General features: G+C 38.1%; 1 protein-coding gene across 7 annotated transcripts in view; it reads right to left on the bottom strand.

Annotated features, from left to right (window-relative positions):
* Positions 1-19,313, bottom strand: part of LOC127412971 (protein diaphanous homolog 2-like) — a 625,488-nt gene that overhangs the window by 422,924 nt on the left and 183,251 nt on the right. For all 7 annotated transcript variants that reach the window (XM_051649717.1, XM_051649721.1, XM_051649722.1 and 4 more), the window contains 5 exons: positions 17,284-17,396; positions 7,348-7,464; positions 2,584-2,702; positions 1,801-1,865; positions 460-564 (listed from right to left, as the gene is read on the bottom strand). In XM_051649717.1, the coding sequence (XP_051505677.1) occupies positions 460-564; positions 1,801-1,865; positions 2,584-2,702; positions 7,348-7,464; positions 17,284-17,396 (519 nt within the window). The remainder of the gene's footprint in view (positions 1-459; positions 565-1,800; positions 1,866-2,583; positions 2,703-7,347; positions 7,465-17,283; positions 17,397-19,313) is intronic.

Raw genomic sequence — 19,313 nt, 5'->3', positions numbered from 1 at the left:
GATGGATAGAAATAATTTAATGCCTAGTGGTCTAATAGCCATTTGTGAATAGTTGTGCGGAATGGGAAGGCGGTCTGGAAACTCAAGTGGGTGTGTTGCTTCATGGATCTGTAGGATAATGGGCTCTTCCAAGGCACGATGTGAACCACCAAGCTCTCAAGAGAGAAGATAAAAGAGGCCTCAGAGGATTTGAGGACAGAAATATAGCACAAATCCCTTTTGTGCTATAACCAGGGCCAATGGAAGGCTAATCTATGCATGTTAAAGGTGAACACATGAGACACAAGTGTTGGTGGTAGCTTTCTTTAGTGTTTTGATATCCTTAGGTACAGAGTACAGAGCTGTAGAATGGGCACACCAACGGGGTTGCTCAAAAGGAGTGCACAGCTGAAGTTTAAAGTTTAGACCTAAAGTGGTGATGAAGAGAAAGACCATGTGTATTAGGCTATGCAGTGTTACCTGGGCCTGTAGGGTGTTGATCTGGGCCTCCAACCCTTTAATTTTCTCCTCCTGTTTCTGCAGCTCGGCCTGTGCTTCCTGCCGTGCGCTGAACTCCTCGTCGAACTGCAAAGAGTAACACATTGATGTAATGTCTCTGCAGAGGCTTTCAACCACAGGACACATCAACACCCTCATCATGTCTCACTTTGCCTTTTATGAGTACCATCACAATAATCATCCTCATCATCATATTGATCCAGGGCTAGGCGTAAAAAGGCTTAAACACAACATATTTTTTAATGTCTTTGCAATGCATTAAATGCATATATATATATATATATATATATATATATATATATATATATATATATATATATATATATATAAATTACAAATTTAAAAAAATTAAAAAATTAAACCAAGAGGCATTTATTTTAAAGAAATATTGCATTAATCACATAAAAAACACTTGCTTAAAAGCCATTTCAAAAATGGATCAGAAAAGTTAAGCTAGTTAAGAAAAACGTTCTAGTATCATTAGTTTGCAGAAGCCACTTGGTTTGATATTTTGTTTCTAATGCAATGAAATGCATACATTTTTGAGTGTAACTTCAGTGTCCAAAAGTACCCACATACTATTGGGGGCCACAGGACACCTGAACAATGTTTGTAGCCACCCACAAGTAGGATATGTCTTACTCTGTCATTAAATTGCCTCAGATGTCTGGCTGACAATTAGCTGAGTTTGACAGTAAACTGTGTATGGGTGTTCTCTCAGAACATCATGGGATATTTACATTTTACATTTACATTACATTTAGGCATTTGGCAGACACTTTTATCCAAAGCGACGTACAGTGCCCTTATTACAGGGATAATCCCCCCAGAGCAACCTGGAGTTAAGTGCCTTGCTCAAGGACACAATGGTGGCTGTGGGGATCGAACTAGCAACCTTATGCCAGTTCCCTTATACCAGTTCTGTGCTTTAGTCCACTATGCCACCACTACTCTAGTTCTTGGCTTCACTGACAACACCAGTTAGTGTTAGCACAGCATCCAAATGAAGCTCCAGAGGAAGCATTTAAATTCAAAGATTACAATATAGTAAGTCTGGGCCTCTAATACTATTTGAAACAGTGCCTGTAAATATCTTAAAGTGTTCCCAGTATGGCACAAACAAGCTTGCAGATTGGAGCATCATTATCGATTCTGCTTGCACTGATACAGATCATGTTGCACTGCTGCCAGCTATTGATCAAGCGAGAGCAATCAATGCGCTGTCTCACCGCTCATGGGAGTTTGGTGACAGCAGCCCAGTTGCATACCAATGGCTGCACTCAGGGTGATTAATAGACTCACCTTTTTGGAGAATTCATCCGCTCTCTGCTCACTCTCTTCCACTTTGGCTTTATCTACACATTGATCTGTCATACACAAGCAGGAGTGTACATGCAAAGACAAAAAAAAAAAACAAATGTATACACAAATTGCACAGAGTATTGTTAAGATGATGCTTCCACATCAGACACAGATTGAAGACAATCAAAAGAAACAAGTGATAAATGTCTAGAAATACAAACCACAACCACTGAAGTTGAGCTGCATTTATAAGACGTGACATGCCAGCCCGGCTCCTCAAATAATGTTTTATTAATGCATAATAAGTGTACCTCATCTTATGTGTCAAGTGAGTGCAGGTGTTTCAGACAGGCCTCTCATGGGGACCGAGGGATGATAATTAGATCTACTCCAGGAAATCACAAAGTTTTATCAACTGCAGTTGTGTCTCCGTCAGCACCACATGATTTCACACTAATGTAAGACAGAATATAGTCTGGACCCTTGCAAGACTATAATCTTAGTGTGAATATCCTATTAAGCCCCAAAAAGTCTTTCCGTGGAATTCATTGATGTGATATAACTCAATAAAGTTCTCTCACTTTTACCTAAAGCTTGTTAAAGAAACATGAAACTCCTTTTATCCGTTCTGAAACGTTTTGGCCTCTTTATCCGATGACCATGGACAGAATTCAATAGTCTGGAAAAATTAGTTGCACCAATGAATAATAACTTATGAGGAAGTGCAGTCTGCAAAGACATTTTCTGCCTAATAAAAGTGAAAGGCACATTTGGGTGACTTACCGATGAGGTGACTGAAGTCTACATCTAGCCTCTCCCTGTAGCCAAAATCAGGGTCCATGCCACTACGGTGGAGGACGATTTGGGACACACACTCCTCTATCACCTTGTAATACTGAGGCCTGTAATAAAACCGAGTGTGTGTGCAAATGCACACATACACACACAAAACATGAGTGAGGAGGCAGTGTATAACAAGAGACAAAACTGTTAACGTCATATAAAATACTGTCTTGTACATTCCTGTAAGAACTGTAAATAAATAATTTGGTCAATTTTAATGATATTTCACTCCACTGAATTAAGACTTCCTTCACTACATAATGAAATCACGAACAGCAAACTTGCAACCGGAGACTGGCTCTGTGACTTTGTCCACTCAAGGTGAAGACAAACCGACTCTGTGCCTCCACGCTTTCCCCTATAATTTGCAATCATCTTAGGCAATTAAGGGCACCAATAAAACCTGAGTCACAAATCTAATCAGTGTAATCTGTGTAATTAGTTGCACAATGGCAGGGAAAAACACGGTCTTGTGTTTGTAGGGGTGACAATGACAGGACTGGGAGGTAAATGGGTCTGGGACTAGACACTGCCACAGAGCTTAGTGTGTGACCTTTTCCAAGTTATATTACCAAATTTAATTGCGAGTGACATTTAACAAATACAATGTCGACTTAAGCCGAGCTCCGAAGTGGCAAATAATTATCTTCCAAGCATGACCTTGAATGTCTCTTGTAGGTATTCAGTTTTCCTCCCAGAAATGTGTCGTCCCCTTCTCTTGGCTTCCTTTTACAAAACAGGCTTTCTGAATTTTAATGAACAAGCATGGCTTTAAAAATGTCTTGGTGCAAAATAATTATGTCACAACTCATAGTTAATGCCACTTAATTCTAGAGCATTATATTTTGCTAATCTCCAAACAATCTTGTTTGATAAACAATATTTGCTGCAAAGTATTTAAGCTAATGGAAAAATGCAAGTTTGTTGACCCAAGGTAATAAAATATGCAACAACAGAGGTGTCCTTTTGCTTATGTTAAAGGGATAGTACACCCAAAAATGAAAATTATCTCATCATTTACTCACCCTCATATCATCCCAGATACGTACGACTTCCTTTCTTCTGCTGAACACAAACAAAGATATTTAGAAGAATATTTCAGCTCTGAAGGTCCATACAATGCAAGTGAATGGTGGACAGAAATTTTGAAGCTCCAAAAGGCATTAAAGTAATCCATATGACTCCAGTGGTTAAATCCATATCTTCAGAAGTGATATGATCAATATTTAAGTCCTCATTTCCTATAAATTATCCTCCCTGCCCAGTAGGTGGTGATATGCACAAAGAATGCAAATCGGCAAAAAAAAAAAAAAAAGAACAAAGTGAAAGTGGAGATTGATAGTAAAAAAAGGACATAAATATCTGTTTCTCAACCAAACCTATCATATCGCTTCTGAAGATATAGATTTAAATACTGGAGTCGTATGGATTACTTTTATACAGCCTTTATATGCGTTTGGACCTTCAAAGTTTTAATATCCATTCACTTGCATTGTATGGACCTACAGAGCTGAGATATTCTTCTGTGTTTGTGTTCAGCAGAAGAAAGAAAGTCATACACATTTGGAATGGCATGAAATAATTTTCATTTTTGGGTGAACTATCCCTTTAAGGATCATATTTTCTTTCTTTGCTACTCTTGATCTGTATGCTATTGAGAAAATTAGAAAAACCAAAATGCCCACTAAATTCTGACGCAGGAAAGATTGCATATGGTGGATTTGATATGCTCCAAATTTGACCATAAGATCTCAGCATTAGCCTGTGCTCTCATTTGGCACACAAGCTTGCAGGTGGTCTCTGATCAGTATAATCTCCTTTAATGTATTACAATGTCTTTCTACATATTCTAAAACAGACGAGCAGAATTAAAGAATCAAAGAAAGATGTGTCTCTTGTCTTAACCTTTGAATGTGGGATCCAATATAGTTATAATAAACCTGCTATTAAGATATTAACTATAATTGGATGTCTCTCTAATTTCAATGACAAATAACATATTCAAATAACAAAACAAATAATCATATTCAAACAATTTTCTTATTCAAGACCTTGCTGTAAGACACATGGCAGCAATGTGTAATAAGCTTGAAGAGGGGGCGGATGGGGTGCTTAACACTGATATGGCTGTGAATGTCACCGAGCCTGGCTTAGTGGCAAGGCCCGAAGCTTACGCCTGTCACTGATGTACACCATATCATTATCTCAATAAGCCTTTCTATTTTCTCAGCGTCCTGGCTACCACCACTGCTGCATGTTGGATAAAACCAGGAAGAAGAAGACTGACCCAGAACTGTCAGACCCCACCAGAGGAGACTGCATATGTCCCACTCAACCGATCCTTCTTTCCTTTTCTCTCTCAGCCTGGCACTCTCCCTGCTTGCCTCTCATCTCCCATCCAACCCCTGCACCACACTGCCCATCTAATCTTCACATCAGTCATGGCCAAAAGTAGATGTGCTCCATATACCCTCCCTCTGATCTACCCTCTGTTTGTGAGTCTTCGAGAATTATTTGCCAGCCTCATCCGCTGCTCCAAAAAGTGATAAAAAAAAGAAAAGAATGAACATTTGAAGGACATTGGCAAACTGTTATTAACTCGCTTTTTATTGTATTTAATGTCATTTTAAAATAAGTTTATTTATCAAATTCAGGGAAAACTGTCCTTTCAAATGACAAAGGACAGAATATGGGACAGAGAATTAGTTGAAGATAGAGCTGCCTACGATGTGATCCCTCTCGAAACCAATAAATAACTAAATTCAAGGATTTATTTTATTTTATTTGAGAAAAATGTCTATAAGAGAAGTATTAACAGACAGGTAGGTGTGTCTTATTAAACAAATTGAGGGAAAACTTTGCTTACAAATGACCAAGGACATTTAAGGATAAAGGTGGCTGGTTGCTTTAGTGGAATTAAAGAACAACTTTAAATCAAACAGTGTGATCTATCATCATGGACAGCTCTCCTTTATTGCTGCCTTTGATCATGGCGCACACCCCCAACTCCTATGAACAAGACAGTCATTGTTGACTTATGCCGACTAAAGTAGAGAAATGCCATGAACCCATCCTTCCCTCCATGTCCTTTGAGACCTAGCCATCAAAGCTTGCAGTGATCTCAAGGGATCCCTTTAATCTAAAATTATTGTCATACAATTTCTCAACCAGCCAATCCAATCTACATAAAACGATTCGCCAGGTTCAAAAGCAACCAGAGCAATCAGTAATGAGAACTTTATGTAGAGGCCAAGTAATAGAGATGTATTTGAAATAACAAACAGAGCTATATATCCATCTTTATGCGCTAAGCAGAGAAAATGTAGTTTGTTTGGTTTTTTTGTGTTTTTTTTAATTTTTTTTTTTAAAGAGTATCTTTAATAAGCACATGCATTTTTAATCAGTGTTTACAGTGATCTTGTTTTCTGGCATCAAAGTTAAAGATGCAGGGGCGAGAGGGATGATGCTGAACAAGAATCTGCCATACAGCTTACTTAATAAGTTTTCTACTTCTCACTTTCTCCAACAAGTGAGAGAATGCATTATTCATGGCTCAAAGTGAGCAGCAACGTGTCTATGGTAAGTTCTCTCGATCTCATCGCTTCGCTCTTCCCTCTTTATTAAATATTTTACCTCAGCAACAGGTCTGAAGCAACAGTGAACTGAACTGATCAGTGTAATTCCCGTTCAATGTTCAGTGTGTCCTTGCCTTGAAAATAAAATAATTAAAAAATAAATGAATGAATTCATAAATAAATAAAAACATTTTCATAAAAAAAAAAAAAAAAAAGCTTTTTCTTTACTTGCGAGGATTTTTAAGAAGGCCTGACTTCTAGCATGCTAAAGGGCAACATTTTTGTGATAGTTCATTAGGCAGATTTGATTCTCTTCAATTATGACCATAAGATCTCAGCATTAGCCTATGCCTCTCAATAATAACAAGCATATGACACACAAGTTTGCATGTGGTCTCTGATTGGTATAATCTCATTTAATGTATTACACATTGTAGAAATGCATATTCTAAAACATACATACAGTATAAAATTAAAGAGGACTCTGTCTCGTCTTAACCTTCAAACGGCTGATCCAATATAGTTTTAGTAAACCCGCTATTAAGATGTTAACTATAAGTGGACGTCTTTCTGATCTCAATGACAAATAGCATTAAAATATTCAAATAATCATATTCATACAATTAGCTTTTTTTTTATTTATTTATTTATTTTTTTATTTAAAAACAAATATTTTATTTTCAAGTACTAAATGACTGGAAGAAAAACAACTAACTTTCTGGCAATGCTCAATGCTAATTTTAAAACAACTTTAGGTATGTCTCTAAAGTAAATGGACGTTAAGTCATTTTATTTATATATTAATATACACCGCTTATTCAACAGGTTGTACTGTCTAAATTCACATCTAATTTTCACAAACCATGTTTTCCCAAAGTTTTTTGTACACTGGAAAACATTTTGAAAGGTTTTTCAACTAAAAAATCAATACACAAATGCACAACTGCACAACATATTATACAAAGTGTACTTCCATCAATTGCAGCCTTGTTTCCATTTGCATAAAATAAATATAGTGTTTACCATGATTAATGTCTATAAAATCTGAGAAAAGTATGAACAGACAGGTAGGTGTGTCATGTTCCCATGACACTTATATAATTGATATATTATAAATGACAGCACTTACCTGATATAATAATCATTCCTGATGAGCAGCAGGTGCTGGAGGATGGACAGAAAGTAAGGTTCTGAACCCGTGTCTTTCACCATGTTGGACAGGAGATGGTACACCTCACCCATGTCAGTACACAGGAGGTTAAGGAAACATTATGCTTGTTTGTCAGTGTGAACATACAGAACAAATGACATTTATATTGAGAACATTTACAAAAACATAGAGACTTGTAGAATCTTTAGTGCGTGGATGATAATATAAAAGCACTTATAAGCAATACAACTGATATCTAAAGGTGCTTGGCCTTCACCCTTGATTGTTTAAATTCAGGTTGAGGGCCAGGTCAGAGGGTGAGTCTTACCCGAGCCAATTTGGCCTGCATCTTTGGTTGTCTTTAGGAATCTAATTTGCTAACATGAGAAAACACAAGACTTTGAAGAAAAATAGTGACAGAGAAAAAATACCACAAGTTCATAACACTCTGCCAGTTCATACCCTGGCTCTGGATATGAATAAAATGAAAATTATTTAAGTTTGATTATTTAGAGCCATGAAACATGGATTAGGTCACTTTCTTTCTTTTTTTTAAGGATTTCAGTCTAATCCTCAATTTGTCTTGCTTGTCTCCAAAACAGAAATAGGTGCTCTTAATCTTGCAAAATGTGTTGATTAAGTGTCCAGAATATTTTCTCCCAAAGGAGAAGCTTTTGATGTCTAAAATAGATGTTACATCAAATAGTCATATTTGGCTCTTTTGTTTCTCTGTCTCTTATTATTATTATTGACTTACCCCCACCCCCAGTCTCTGTTATGTCTACTTGAGTGAAATGGATTGCAAGTGATAATTAAATATAGCACTCACCAAATGTTACTACTAATGTCCCTTCAATGAAGTATATCTCAATATATATATATATATATATATATATATATATATATATATATATATATATATATATATATATATATATACAGGTGCATCTCAATAAATTAGAATGTTGTGGAAAAGTTCATTTATTTCAGTAATTCAACTCAAATTGTGAAACTCGTGTATTAAATAAATTCAATGCACACAGACTGAAGTAGTTTAAGTCTTTGGTTCTTTTAATTGTGATGATTTTGGCTCACATTTAACAAAAACCCACCAATTCACTATCTCAAAAAATTAGAATACATCATAAGACCAATAAAAAATTTTTTTTTAGTGAATTGTTGGCCTTCTGGAAAGTATGTTAATTTACTGTATATGTACTCAATACTTGGTAGGGGCTCCTTTTGCTTTAATTACTGCCTCAATTTGGCGTGGCATGGAGGTGATCAGTTTGTGGCACTGCCGAGGTGGTATGGAAGCCCAGGTTTCTTTGACAGTGGCCTTCAGCTCATCTGCATTTTTTGGTCTCTTGTTTCTCATTTTCCTCTTGAAATACCCCATAGATTCTCTATGGGGTTCAGGTCTGGTGAGTTTGCTGGCCAGTCAAGCACACCAACACCATGGTCATTTAACCAACTTTTGGTGCTTTTGGCAGTGTGGGCAGGTGCCAAATCCTGCTGGAAAATGAAATCAGCATCTTTAAAAAGCTGGTCAGCAGAAGGAAGCATGAAGTGCTCCAAAATTTCTTGGTAAACGGGTGCAGTGACTTTGGTTTTCAAAAAACACAATGGACCAACACCAGCAGATGACATTGCACCCCAAATCATCACAGACTGTGGAAACTTAACACTGGACTTCAAGCAACTTGGGCTATGAGCTTCTCCATCCTTCCTCCAGATTCTAGGACCTTGGTTTCCAAATGAAATACAAAACTTGCTCTCATCTGAAAAGAGGACTTTGGACCACTGGGCCACAGTCCAGTTCTTCTTCTCCTTAGCCCATGTAAGACACCTCTGACGTTGTCTGTGGTTCAGGAGTGGCTTAACAAGAGGAATACGACAACTGTAGCCAAATTCCTTTCTCTTGATGCCTTGACCCCAACCTCAGTCCATTCCTTGTGAAGTTCACCCAAATTCTTGAATTGATTTTGCTTGACAATCCTCATAAGGCTGCGATTCTCTCGGTTGGTTGTGCATCTTTTTCTTCCACACTTTTTCCTTCCACTCAACTTTCTGTTAACATGCTTGGATACAGCACTCTGTGAACAGCCAGCTTCTTTGGCAATGAATGTTTGTGGCTTACCCTCCTTGTGAAGGGTGTCAATGATTGTCTTCTGGAAAACTGTCAGATCAGCAGTCTTCCCCATGATTGTGTAGCCTAGTGAACCAAACTGAGAGACCATTTTGAAGGCTCAGGAAACCTTTGCAGGTGTTTTGAGTTGATTAGCTGATTGGCATGTCACCATATTCTAATTTTTTGAGATAGTGAATTGGTGGGTTTTTGTTAAATGTGAGCCAAAATCATCACAATTAAAAGAACCAAAGACTTAAACTACTTCAGTCTGTGTGCATTGAATTTATTTAATACACGAGTTTCACAATTTGAGTTGAATTACTGAAATAAATGAACTTTTCCACGACATTCTAATTTATTGAGATGCACCTGTATATATATATAGATATATAAATTTTTTTTTAAAAAGTAAAAAAAAAGTAAAAAGTAACATGGATAAAAATAGGCTTTTTGGCAACTACGAAGAGACTCCTGTGGATACAGTACACAGTATAACTTATTTAAAGAACATGAAAAAACACCAAATGCACCTGTTTGTAAAAACTGGAACAAAATAAGTCAGCGGGGGGTTGTGCTGCAATGAGATGAGGCGGGTGAAAAATTGATTCCACTCATTACATGTACTGTACATTTTGACAGTGTCTGCTGAAATATTTACAAGCTGACTGCAGGGTGATACACTGCCTGGGCTGGAACACTCCTATAGTATGAGCAGCCACATTCATTCCTTCCTTTCTTAGCAATGGGAGAAAAATCAGAAAAGCTGTGCAGACTCCATATTAGAGGAAACACAAAGGCACAGTGGCTCCTTCTCCATTTAATAAAAAATTAAGTTTAGTGTATTTCTCAATTTTTTAAAGAATATTGACTAAAAACATTGCATTTTTGTCTTTCCATTGTACAAATATTTATTAAACTTGGTTTTCTGGTAACACCCTCATCATCAGGGTTGCTACTCAAAAATAAACTACCTTAAAATGTGTTGCATGTATTTCACTTCCTTCCACTGCACTGCTATACAGCTGTCCTCGCAGAAAACTAATCCGCCCCAGCACAGCTGCACATTTTTTAATTAACGTATATCATTTCAGTTATTCATAAGGTTGTGAGTGCATCCCATGTTCTGTCAACTCAATATGAGAATGCATGCATCTTCAGAGCATTACTTTCTCCACACTTTGGAACCAGCAAAATGTACTAGAGAGCCGTTCTCTATATTATGTAGGGCCACACATGTGCACACAGAGAGATGCTGTGTGTATTTGTATTTTTGTCATGTTTGCAGTAATATACTGGTGGGGAAGGTGATGCGTAAACATGAGCTGGATCAGCATTGAGCTGAGCCATACAAAAGACAGAGGGGGACGGTGGATCAATCACATTGCAATTAATATTCAACAGCTACAGTGCATCCGGAAAGTATTCACAGCACTTCACTTTTTCCACATTTTGTTATGTTATAGCCTTATTCCAAAATGGATTAAATTCATTATTTGCCTCAAAATTCTACAAACAATACCCCATAAAGACAACATGAAAGAAGTTTGTTTGAAATCTTTGCAAATTTATTAAAAATAAAAAACGAAAAAAAAATCACATGTACATAAGTATTCACAGCCTTTGCCATGACACTCAAAATTGAGCTCAGGTGCATCCTGTTGCCACTGATCATCCTTGAGATGTTTCTACAACTTGATTGGAGTCCACCTGTGGTAAATTCACTTGATTGGACATGATTTGGAAAGGCATACACCTGTCTATATAAAATTTCCACAGTTAACAGTGCATGTCAGAGCACAACCCAAGCCATGAAGTCAGAGGAATTGTCTGTAGACCTCCGAGACAGGATTGTATTGAAGCACAGATCTGGGGAAGGGTACAGAAAAATTTCTGCAGCACTGAAGGTCCCAGTGAGCACAGTGGCCTCCATCATCCGTAAATGGAAGAAGTTTGGAACCACCAGGACTCTTCCTAGAGCTGGCCGCCCGGCCAAACTGAGCGATCGGGGAGAAGGGCCTTAGTCAGGGAGGTGACCAAGAATCCGATGGTCACTCTGACAGAGCTCCAGCATTTCTCTGTGGAGAGAGGAGAACCTTCCAGAAGAACAACCATCTCTGCAGCACTCCACCAATCAGGCCTGTATGGTAGAGTGGCCAGACGGAAGTCACTCCTCAGTAAAAGGCACATGACAGCCCGCCTGGAGTTTACCAAAAGGCACCTGAAGGACTCTCAGACCATGAGAAACAAAGATTGAACTCTTTGGCCTGAATGGCAAGCGTCATGCCTGGAGGAAACCAGGCACCGCTCATCACCTGGCCAATACCATCCCTACACTGAAGCATGGTGGTGGCAGCATCATGCTGTGGGGATGTTTTTCAGTGGCAGGAACTGGGAGACTAGTCAGGATCGAGGGAAAGATGAATGCAGCAATTTACAGAGACATCCTTGATGAAAACCTGCTCCAGAGCACTCTGGACCTCAGACTGGGGCGAAGGTTCATCTTCCAACAGGACAACGACCCTAAGCACACAGCCAAGATAACAAAGGAGTGGCTACGGGACAACTCTGTGAATGTCCTTGAGTGGCCCAGCCAGAGCCCAGACTTGAACCCGATTGAACATCTCTGGAGAGTTCTGAAAATGGCTGTGCATCGACGCTCCCCATCCAACCTGATGGAGCTTGAGAGGTCCTGCAAAGAAGAATGGGAGAAACTGCCCAAAAATAGGTGTGCCAAGCTTGTAGCATCATACTCAAAAAGACTTGAGGCTGTAATTGGTGCCAAAGGTGCTTCAACAAAGTATTAAGCAAAGGCTGTGAGTACTTATGTACATGTGTTTTATTATTTTATTTATTTTTTCACTTTTTATTTTTAATAAATCTGCAAAGATTTCAAACAAACTTCTTTCACGTTGTCATTATGGGGTATTGTTTGTAGAATTTTGAGGAAAATAATGAATTTAATCCATTCTGGAATAAGTCTGTAACATAAAAAAATTTGGAAAATGTGAAGCGCTGTGAATACTTTCCAGATGCACTGTACCTTAAGTCAGTGACCAGACCGGAAGTGCACCAAAGTTGAGTGCTATAATTATAAACAATTGTCCATAAGTTAATATTCATAAGTCAACCAAAGAGAAAACAAAAAGGGTACGATTTGAAAAGGTTTGGTGTTTGGACAGAGAAGATGGGGGAAAGAAGTGAGAAAAAAAGAGAGACTGTTGCTTAGACACACATATTACATAAGGCACTTAAAGATCAATGCCAAATTGTCCTGAGAGACAAATGTTGTGTCTTTTACTCAGTTGGCTGCTCACAAAAATCATTAGTCAAAAGAACCTGAACTAAAACTCTGGCTTTTCCATCATTTCAGCAGAGTCTCCCCTCTGAGAGCTAATAGAAAGAGGGTGAAATGATGAAGATTTTTTTCTATTTAATTAGTGCTGGGTGATGTAGCTTCTTGAATATTGTCTTTGAACGATATTGAATATATACCTCAATATGTATTTATGTTTCTCTGAAACAGTGGTACCAAACAGACTAACCATCATTTCAGACTAGTAGATTCAAAATGCTTAAAGGGATGTTCTAGGTTCAATACAAGTTGAGGCTCAATCGACAGTGTTTGTGGCATAATGCTGATTACAGGGCTTGAATTTCCAATTTTCTCCAGGTTGGACTCAGTAATGCAGGGCTGATGAACACTGGTGTCTTTTCTGTTTTTCCTATGGCCCTTCACAATTGATTTAAAGATGGCATTGCATGACTTTATGATGTCATGTTTTGTGATATGATTGTTAATCCAGGCTCTGTGACTCATCAGACTTGCTGCACTATATTCGAGTAAGGAGGTAGTCTGAACAGAGGCATAAAACTCTTGCAATGTCTTATTATGGAGGACAGCAGAGTAGTTGCATTAATATAGAACAGTAATTATAACTGACTGGAACTACCTGTGTATTAAACGGTTTTAACGCATGCATTCCAGGCACAGTATGTGAGTGGAGTGGCAACAATTCCCCAGTTAAATTATAAATTAACTTTCCCTTGTATGTCTATGTAAAAAAAAAAAAAAAAAAAAAAAAAGGTAGGTTGAATGAAATTCTATGATTGTTCTACACTTACACTGGCATTTGGGGGGGTCTGTTTTCCTCCTTCTACGGTTGTGGCGGAGCGCTTGTGTGAAGTACGTTGACAGTGGGGAGCATGTGTCGAGGTGGGGGAACAGTGAGAAAGAGAAATAGGCAGATAGAAAGAGCAAGGGAGTAGTGCTGCTTCACAGGTCTTGATCAGCTTGATTCCGATCACATTAACCGCATGATTATAAATGAGACCCCCCAAGAATGCACAAATTAGCTTTCCAGGGGGTCTCCGGTTAAATTCAGGGGGTCTGAGACCTCCCTAGTCCCCCGTAATGCGCACCATGTGACCACTTTCTGAAATACAAGCTTTTGCATCTTTTAAATATTTTAAAGATTTCAAATCTACCTCTCTCTGCTCGCATATGCTGAGCTGTTTCATTTGCAAAAGTAAATTGCATAAATGACGGCACTGGAATAAATTCCAGATGGCAACTGCAAAGTCAAAAAGTATAAAAAAATGTTTAAGTTAAGTTGGTGTTTTAGGTCATTAAAAGTTCTATTTAATGCGGGACATAATAGCTATTAGCTAAAGTTGAGATGATGATGCATTAGATTAGAATGATAATATGATTATTCAAAATATTTAATAGGGGAGAGAGACATATGACCTTTAGATTTTCTTCCAAATGTGAATGGATATTATCGTGTTTTCTGGACAAGATTTTTAAGATTCCACAATACACCTTTGGTCAAGGCAATCACCTCACTCGCGTTCTCCTTAGCCATCATTAATTTTCAGTAATTGCCAGTTGAGTTACAAAATAAGGAGCTGAGACAAGAGCATTAGGCTTGGGATCAATGCCATTTTCACGTATCGATAATCTAAAGATTTTCCAGATGATTATCGATATACAACGGGAAATTTTAAATTATAAATAGGGCTGCTCATTGCACTATATTATTTGTCTTTTCAAACAAATTTCTCAACAAAACTTTGGTAAAGTGTAAGCGGCACTGTTAATTTAGTGTGGGTCACCACGTTCATAACTTCGGACTTTTGAAAGCCTTGTCCATGCTGCGAATGGCTTCAGTAAATGTTATGTTGCCCCCTTGTGGTCTCCAAAAGCTATTATGTCAGACTACATTAAATGGAATGCAACTGGCAGTGAACTGAATGCACACAAATTAGGCTTCTAATTTAAATGTCGGCTGATGTTAATATACTGATGCCTCAAAAATGTATCGATAAAATAATGCGCCGATCAATAATCGATATATTGATATTTCATAACATCCCTAACGAGCATGTAGTAGAAGGCAAGCTCAATTTCAATAATAGGGAGCGAGTGTGAACAGAATACTGAGAGACAAATTGAAAGTAACCCTCGCACAGGAGGTCCAATATAACCCAGGTGCCGCTACTCGGTATTGCTTTCTCGATACATTTGTATTTTTTTCTTTTTATCACATCTTTCCTTCATGCCAATAGTGTTTAACACTGCTTAACACATGGTGAATTCTTGCTGTATCATGGGCCATTAACAGGTGTTGCGCTCGTGATGGAGAATTAGTTAAGCACTCTTGGAGCGAGAGAAAACAATGACGCTCCGATTAAAAAAAAACAGCTCCTCACTCCAGGCAAAATGATGCCACTCCACTCCGCTCACATATTCTGATTCCAGGCAATCAGAAAAGAGTATTCTGTAATATCTGTGTAAAGGTTTATTTAATATTACAACGTCATTGTCATGATGAGATAACACTGGTAAACCCTGTAATCTTGTAAATGCAGTACCACCAGTAAATCCCTGATTTTATCACACTAAAATAATGTTATTTATAATATTTTCATCTGAGTGATAATGCAAATTAATTGTTTATTCAGTTATGGAGACTAAACACTCTCATACTCGCACCTGGTCTTTAGGAAACTTAACAGACAAATAAAAGGCATACTACAATCATTGTAATATCCACAATGTTGTCGATTTCATATCGCCAGCAAAATCATCTTTGCATATATATTTAAATAATTGATATATCACCAAGCCATGTACATGCACTGGCGGCCAAAAAATTGGAATAACATACAGATTGTGCTGTTTCAGAAGGAAATTGGTACTTTAATTCACCAAAGTGGCATTCAACTGATCACAAAGTATAGTCAGAACATTACTGATGTAAAAAACAGCACCATCACTATTTGAAAAAATAATTTCTAGCAGCCATCACTCCAACACCTTATCCTTGAGTAATCATGCTAAATTGCTAATTTGGTACTAGAAAATCACTTGCTATTATATCTTTGTATTTGTTTTTGAGTTGCCACAGTCTGCAATAGACTGGCATGTCTTAAGATCAATATTAGGTCAAAAATGGCAAAAAAGAAACAATTTTCTCTAGAAACTTGTTAGTCAATAATTGTTTTGAGGAATGAAAGGCTATACAATGCTTGAAATTGCCAAAAAACCGAAGATTTCATACAAAGGTGTACACTACAGTCTTCAAAGACAAAGGACAACTGTCTCTAACAAGGACAGAAAGAGATGTGGAAGGCCCAGATGTACAACTAAACTCACATGTCCTCAGCTGACAGCTTCAATGAATTCTACCCGCTCAACACCAGTTTTATGTACAACAGTAAAGAGAAGACTCATGGGTGCAGGCCTTATGGGAAGAACTGCAAAGAAAAAGCCACTTCTGAAACAGAAAAAAAAGTTGGAGTGGGCAAAGAAACAGAGACATTGGACAACAGATAATTGGAAAAGAGTGTTATGGATCTTAACCCCATTGAGCTTTTGTGAGATCAGCTAGACTGTAAGGTGCGTGAGAAGTGCCCGACAAGACAGCCACATCTATGGCAAGTGCTTCAGGAAGCGTGGGGTGAAATGTCACCTGAGTATCTGGACAAACTGACAGCTAGAATGCCAAGGATCTGCAAAGCTGTCATTGCTGCACATGGAGGATTTTTTGATGAGAACACTTTGAAGTAGTTTAAGAAGTTCTGAAAAAAAAAACATTCTAATTGTAATAGTAATTTTTCACATTATTAATGTCCTGACTATACATTGTGATCAGTTGAATGCCACTTTGGTGAATAAAAGTACCAATTTCTTTCCATAAGAGCAAAAATCTGTACATTATTCCAAACTTTTGACCGCCAGTGTACATGCACAAACAACTAAATCAGATACTGAACAGCGCTATAAATATTTTCCAGTTGTTGGCAAATTCAACCAGTGGTTTTAGCAACTTGATAAATAGAACTGTGAGGATACATACAAATCTAGAACTACTATGTACATAGCTGAGCACTGATGGCTCAGATGCAAATGTAGAAACAGGATGAAAGTAAAAGTGAATGGATTTCCATAGCTGTTTAGCATAGTTTCTCCGCTGATTTAAAGGGTGAATGATACAGAGAGGAGAAGTGAAAGTAAGGGTTGCTTCTCGAATGTCAGTATAATGAACTCAGGGCCATGTTGCTGGGATCTGTGTGTGGTGCATGGATGTGTTGATGTGAAGAGGTTTGTTTACCACCAACATTGCCAGAGGCTGGACTGGAATTGAAAAAAAATCTGATTCTCAAAATCCCTTTCGAATGAACTGGTTTCTTGGCTTTAGACCCGTGAGCCAGCTGAGAGCCGCCCTCGTGGCTGTTCGGTATGGCTGCATTTACAGGCAAGACAGCAGTAAAAAGGATATTCCATCTCGGCACGGATGTCATCAAGTCGGTGTGACAGCTCGATGGAATCCTCCTCCTTATTTTCATTAAACACCTTCAGCTGAATGTCAAGCTCCTCAGTCTCTTTAAGTTCCTGTAATTATAGTGGGTCTTATGAGAAGAATGAATCTGTGATGAACACATGTCTTCATATAACAGGAATATGACATGCAATACTAACAGTAGCCAGTTGTAGTTGGACATATTGTGATTCAGAAATGCTGTTAGTTGGCTTTTTAGGACAACTCTAATGCACCTCCTTGTATCTGACCCACTGTAAATGGACGAGATAATTTACAACTAAAGGTGCTTTATTTTTTTTATTTACCAAAATGCAAACTCAGAACAAGCTAAAAATATAGGTTTAAATTGTAATAATGCCCTTACATATTCTCTAAACATGTAGAATGCAATGATTTTTGTGCTATGATAAATATTCTGGAACCAAGGTATGTTATTTTCTCATGTCCTTTTATTATTATTATTATTATTATTATTATTATTTTTACTGACATTGATGTGTCTATGCTCTACGCAACTTCTTCACATCTAAGATAATAAAAATATCATACAATTATTGTATTGCAACTGAGATATTGATATAATGTGCCAAGTCCCAGCTGATTCCCCACACTTACACAGGTGCCAATTAAAACTGAAAGTCTAAGCTATCTATACCTTCAACATACACTGATCAGCCACAACATTAAAACCACCTGCCTAATATTCTGTAGGTCCCCCTCGTGCCGCCAAAACAGCACCAACCTGCATCTCAGAACAGCATTCTGAGATGATATTCTTCTCAACACAATTGTACAGAGCGGTTATCTGAGTTACCGTAGACTTTGTCAGTTCAAACCAGTCTGGCCATTCTCTGTTGACCTCTCTCATCAACAAGGCATTTCTGTCCACAGAACTGCCGCTCACTGAATGTTTTTTTGTTTTTTGTTTATGGCACCATTCTGAGTAAATTCTAGAGACTGTTGCATATGAAAATCCCAGGATATCAGCAGTTACAAAAATATTCAAACTAGCCCATCTAGCACCAACAATCATCCCTGTGATTATCTAATCAGCCAATCATGTGGCAGCAGTGCGGTGCATAAAATCATTCAGATATGGGACAGGAGCATCAGTTAATGCTCACATCAACCATCAGACTGGGGAAAAATTTGATCTCAGTGATTTGGACCGTGGCATAATTGTTGGTGCCAGACAGGCTGGTTTGAGTATTTCTGTAACTCCTGATCTCCTGGGATTTTCATGCACAACAGTCTCTAGAGTTTAATCAGAATGGTGCCAAAAACATCCAGTGAGCGGCAGTTCTGCGGATGGAAACACCTTGTTGATGAGAGAGGTCAACAGAGAATGGACAGACTGGTTTGAACTGACAAAGTCTACGGAAACTCAGATAACCACCAGAATATCATCTCAGAATACTATTCTGAGATGCGGGTTGGTGCTGTTTTGGTGCCACGAGGGGGACCCACACAATATTAGGCAGGTGGTTTTAATCTTGTTGCTGATCGGGGTATGTAACATATATAGAGGGTTTAGAGTGAGACTGATAAAGAGAATAAAAGCGGTGCACCTTATAACACCACTATGAATCAGTGCTGGTGTAGTTTATGGACAGTGAAAACCCAAATGTAACCCGATTTCTGTAGTTATCAATCAGAGAGCCGTACTTTAGGCATGCCATCTGTCTTACAGGAGCAGCCAATCAGAGAGTAAGAGCCTTCACACTGCCACAGTAGGAGGTAAGACTGACTTGCTCTCTCGTTATCTCTCTCTTTCTGTCTCTCACAAACTCTCCATCTCCAGAAATGTGTATTTTCATTTAATCAGACACTATTATCTATCTCTCCTTGAGGATTTGGTGGATCTTATTTGTCATTCACTTTTGTTTCTTTCCCTTTGCACTTGCCATTTTGTGGATGCTAAAACCTGCAAACTCATTATTCACAATTAGAGAACAATGTCATATTTAATTGTCCTATAAAACGTTCAA

The sequence above is a fragment of the Myxocyprinus asiaticus genome, chromosome 22 (assembly GCF_019703515.2).
Source record: "Myxocyprinus asiaticus isolate MX2 ecotype Aquarium Trade chromosome 22, UBuf_Myxa_2, whole genome shotgun sequence".
Classification (NCBI taxonomy): domain Eukaryota; kingdom Metazoa; phylum Chordata; class Actinopteri; order Cypriniformes; family Catostomidae; genus Myxocyprinus; species Myxocyprinus asiaticus.
Note: the sequence above shows the minus strand (reverse complement) of the source record. Positions and strands in the feature narration are given on the sequence as shown.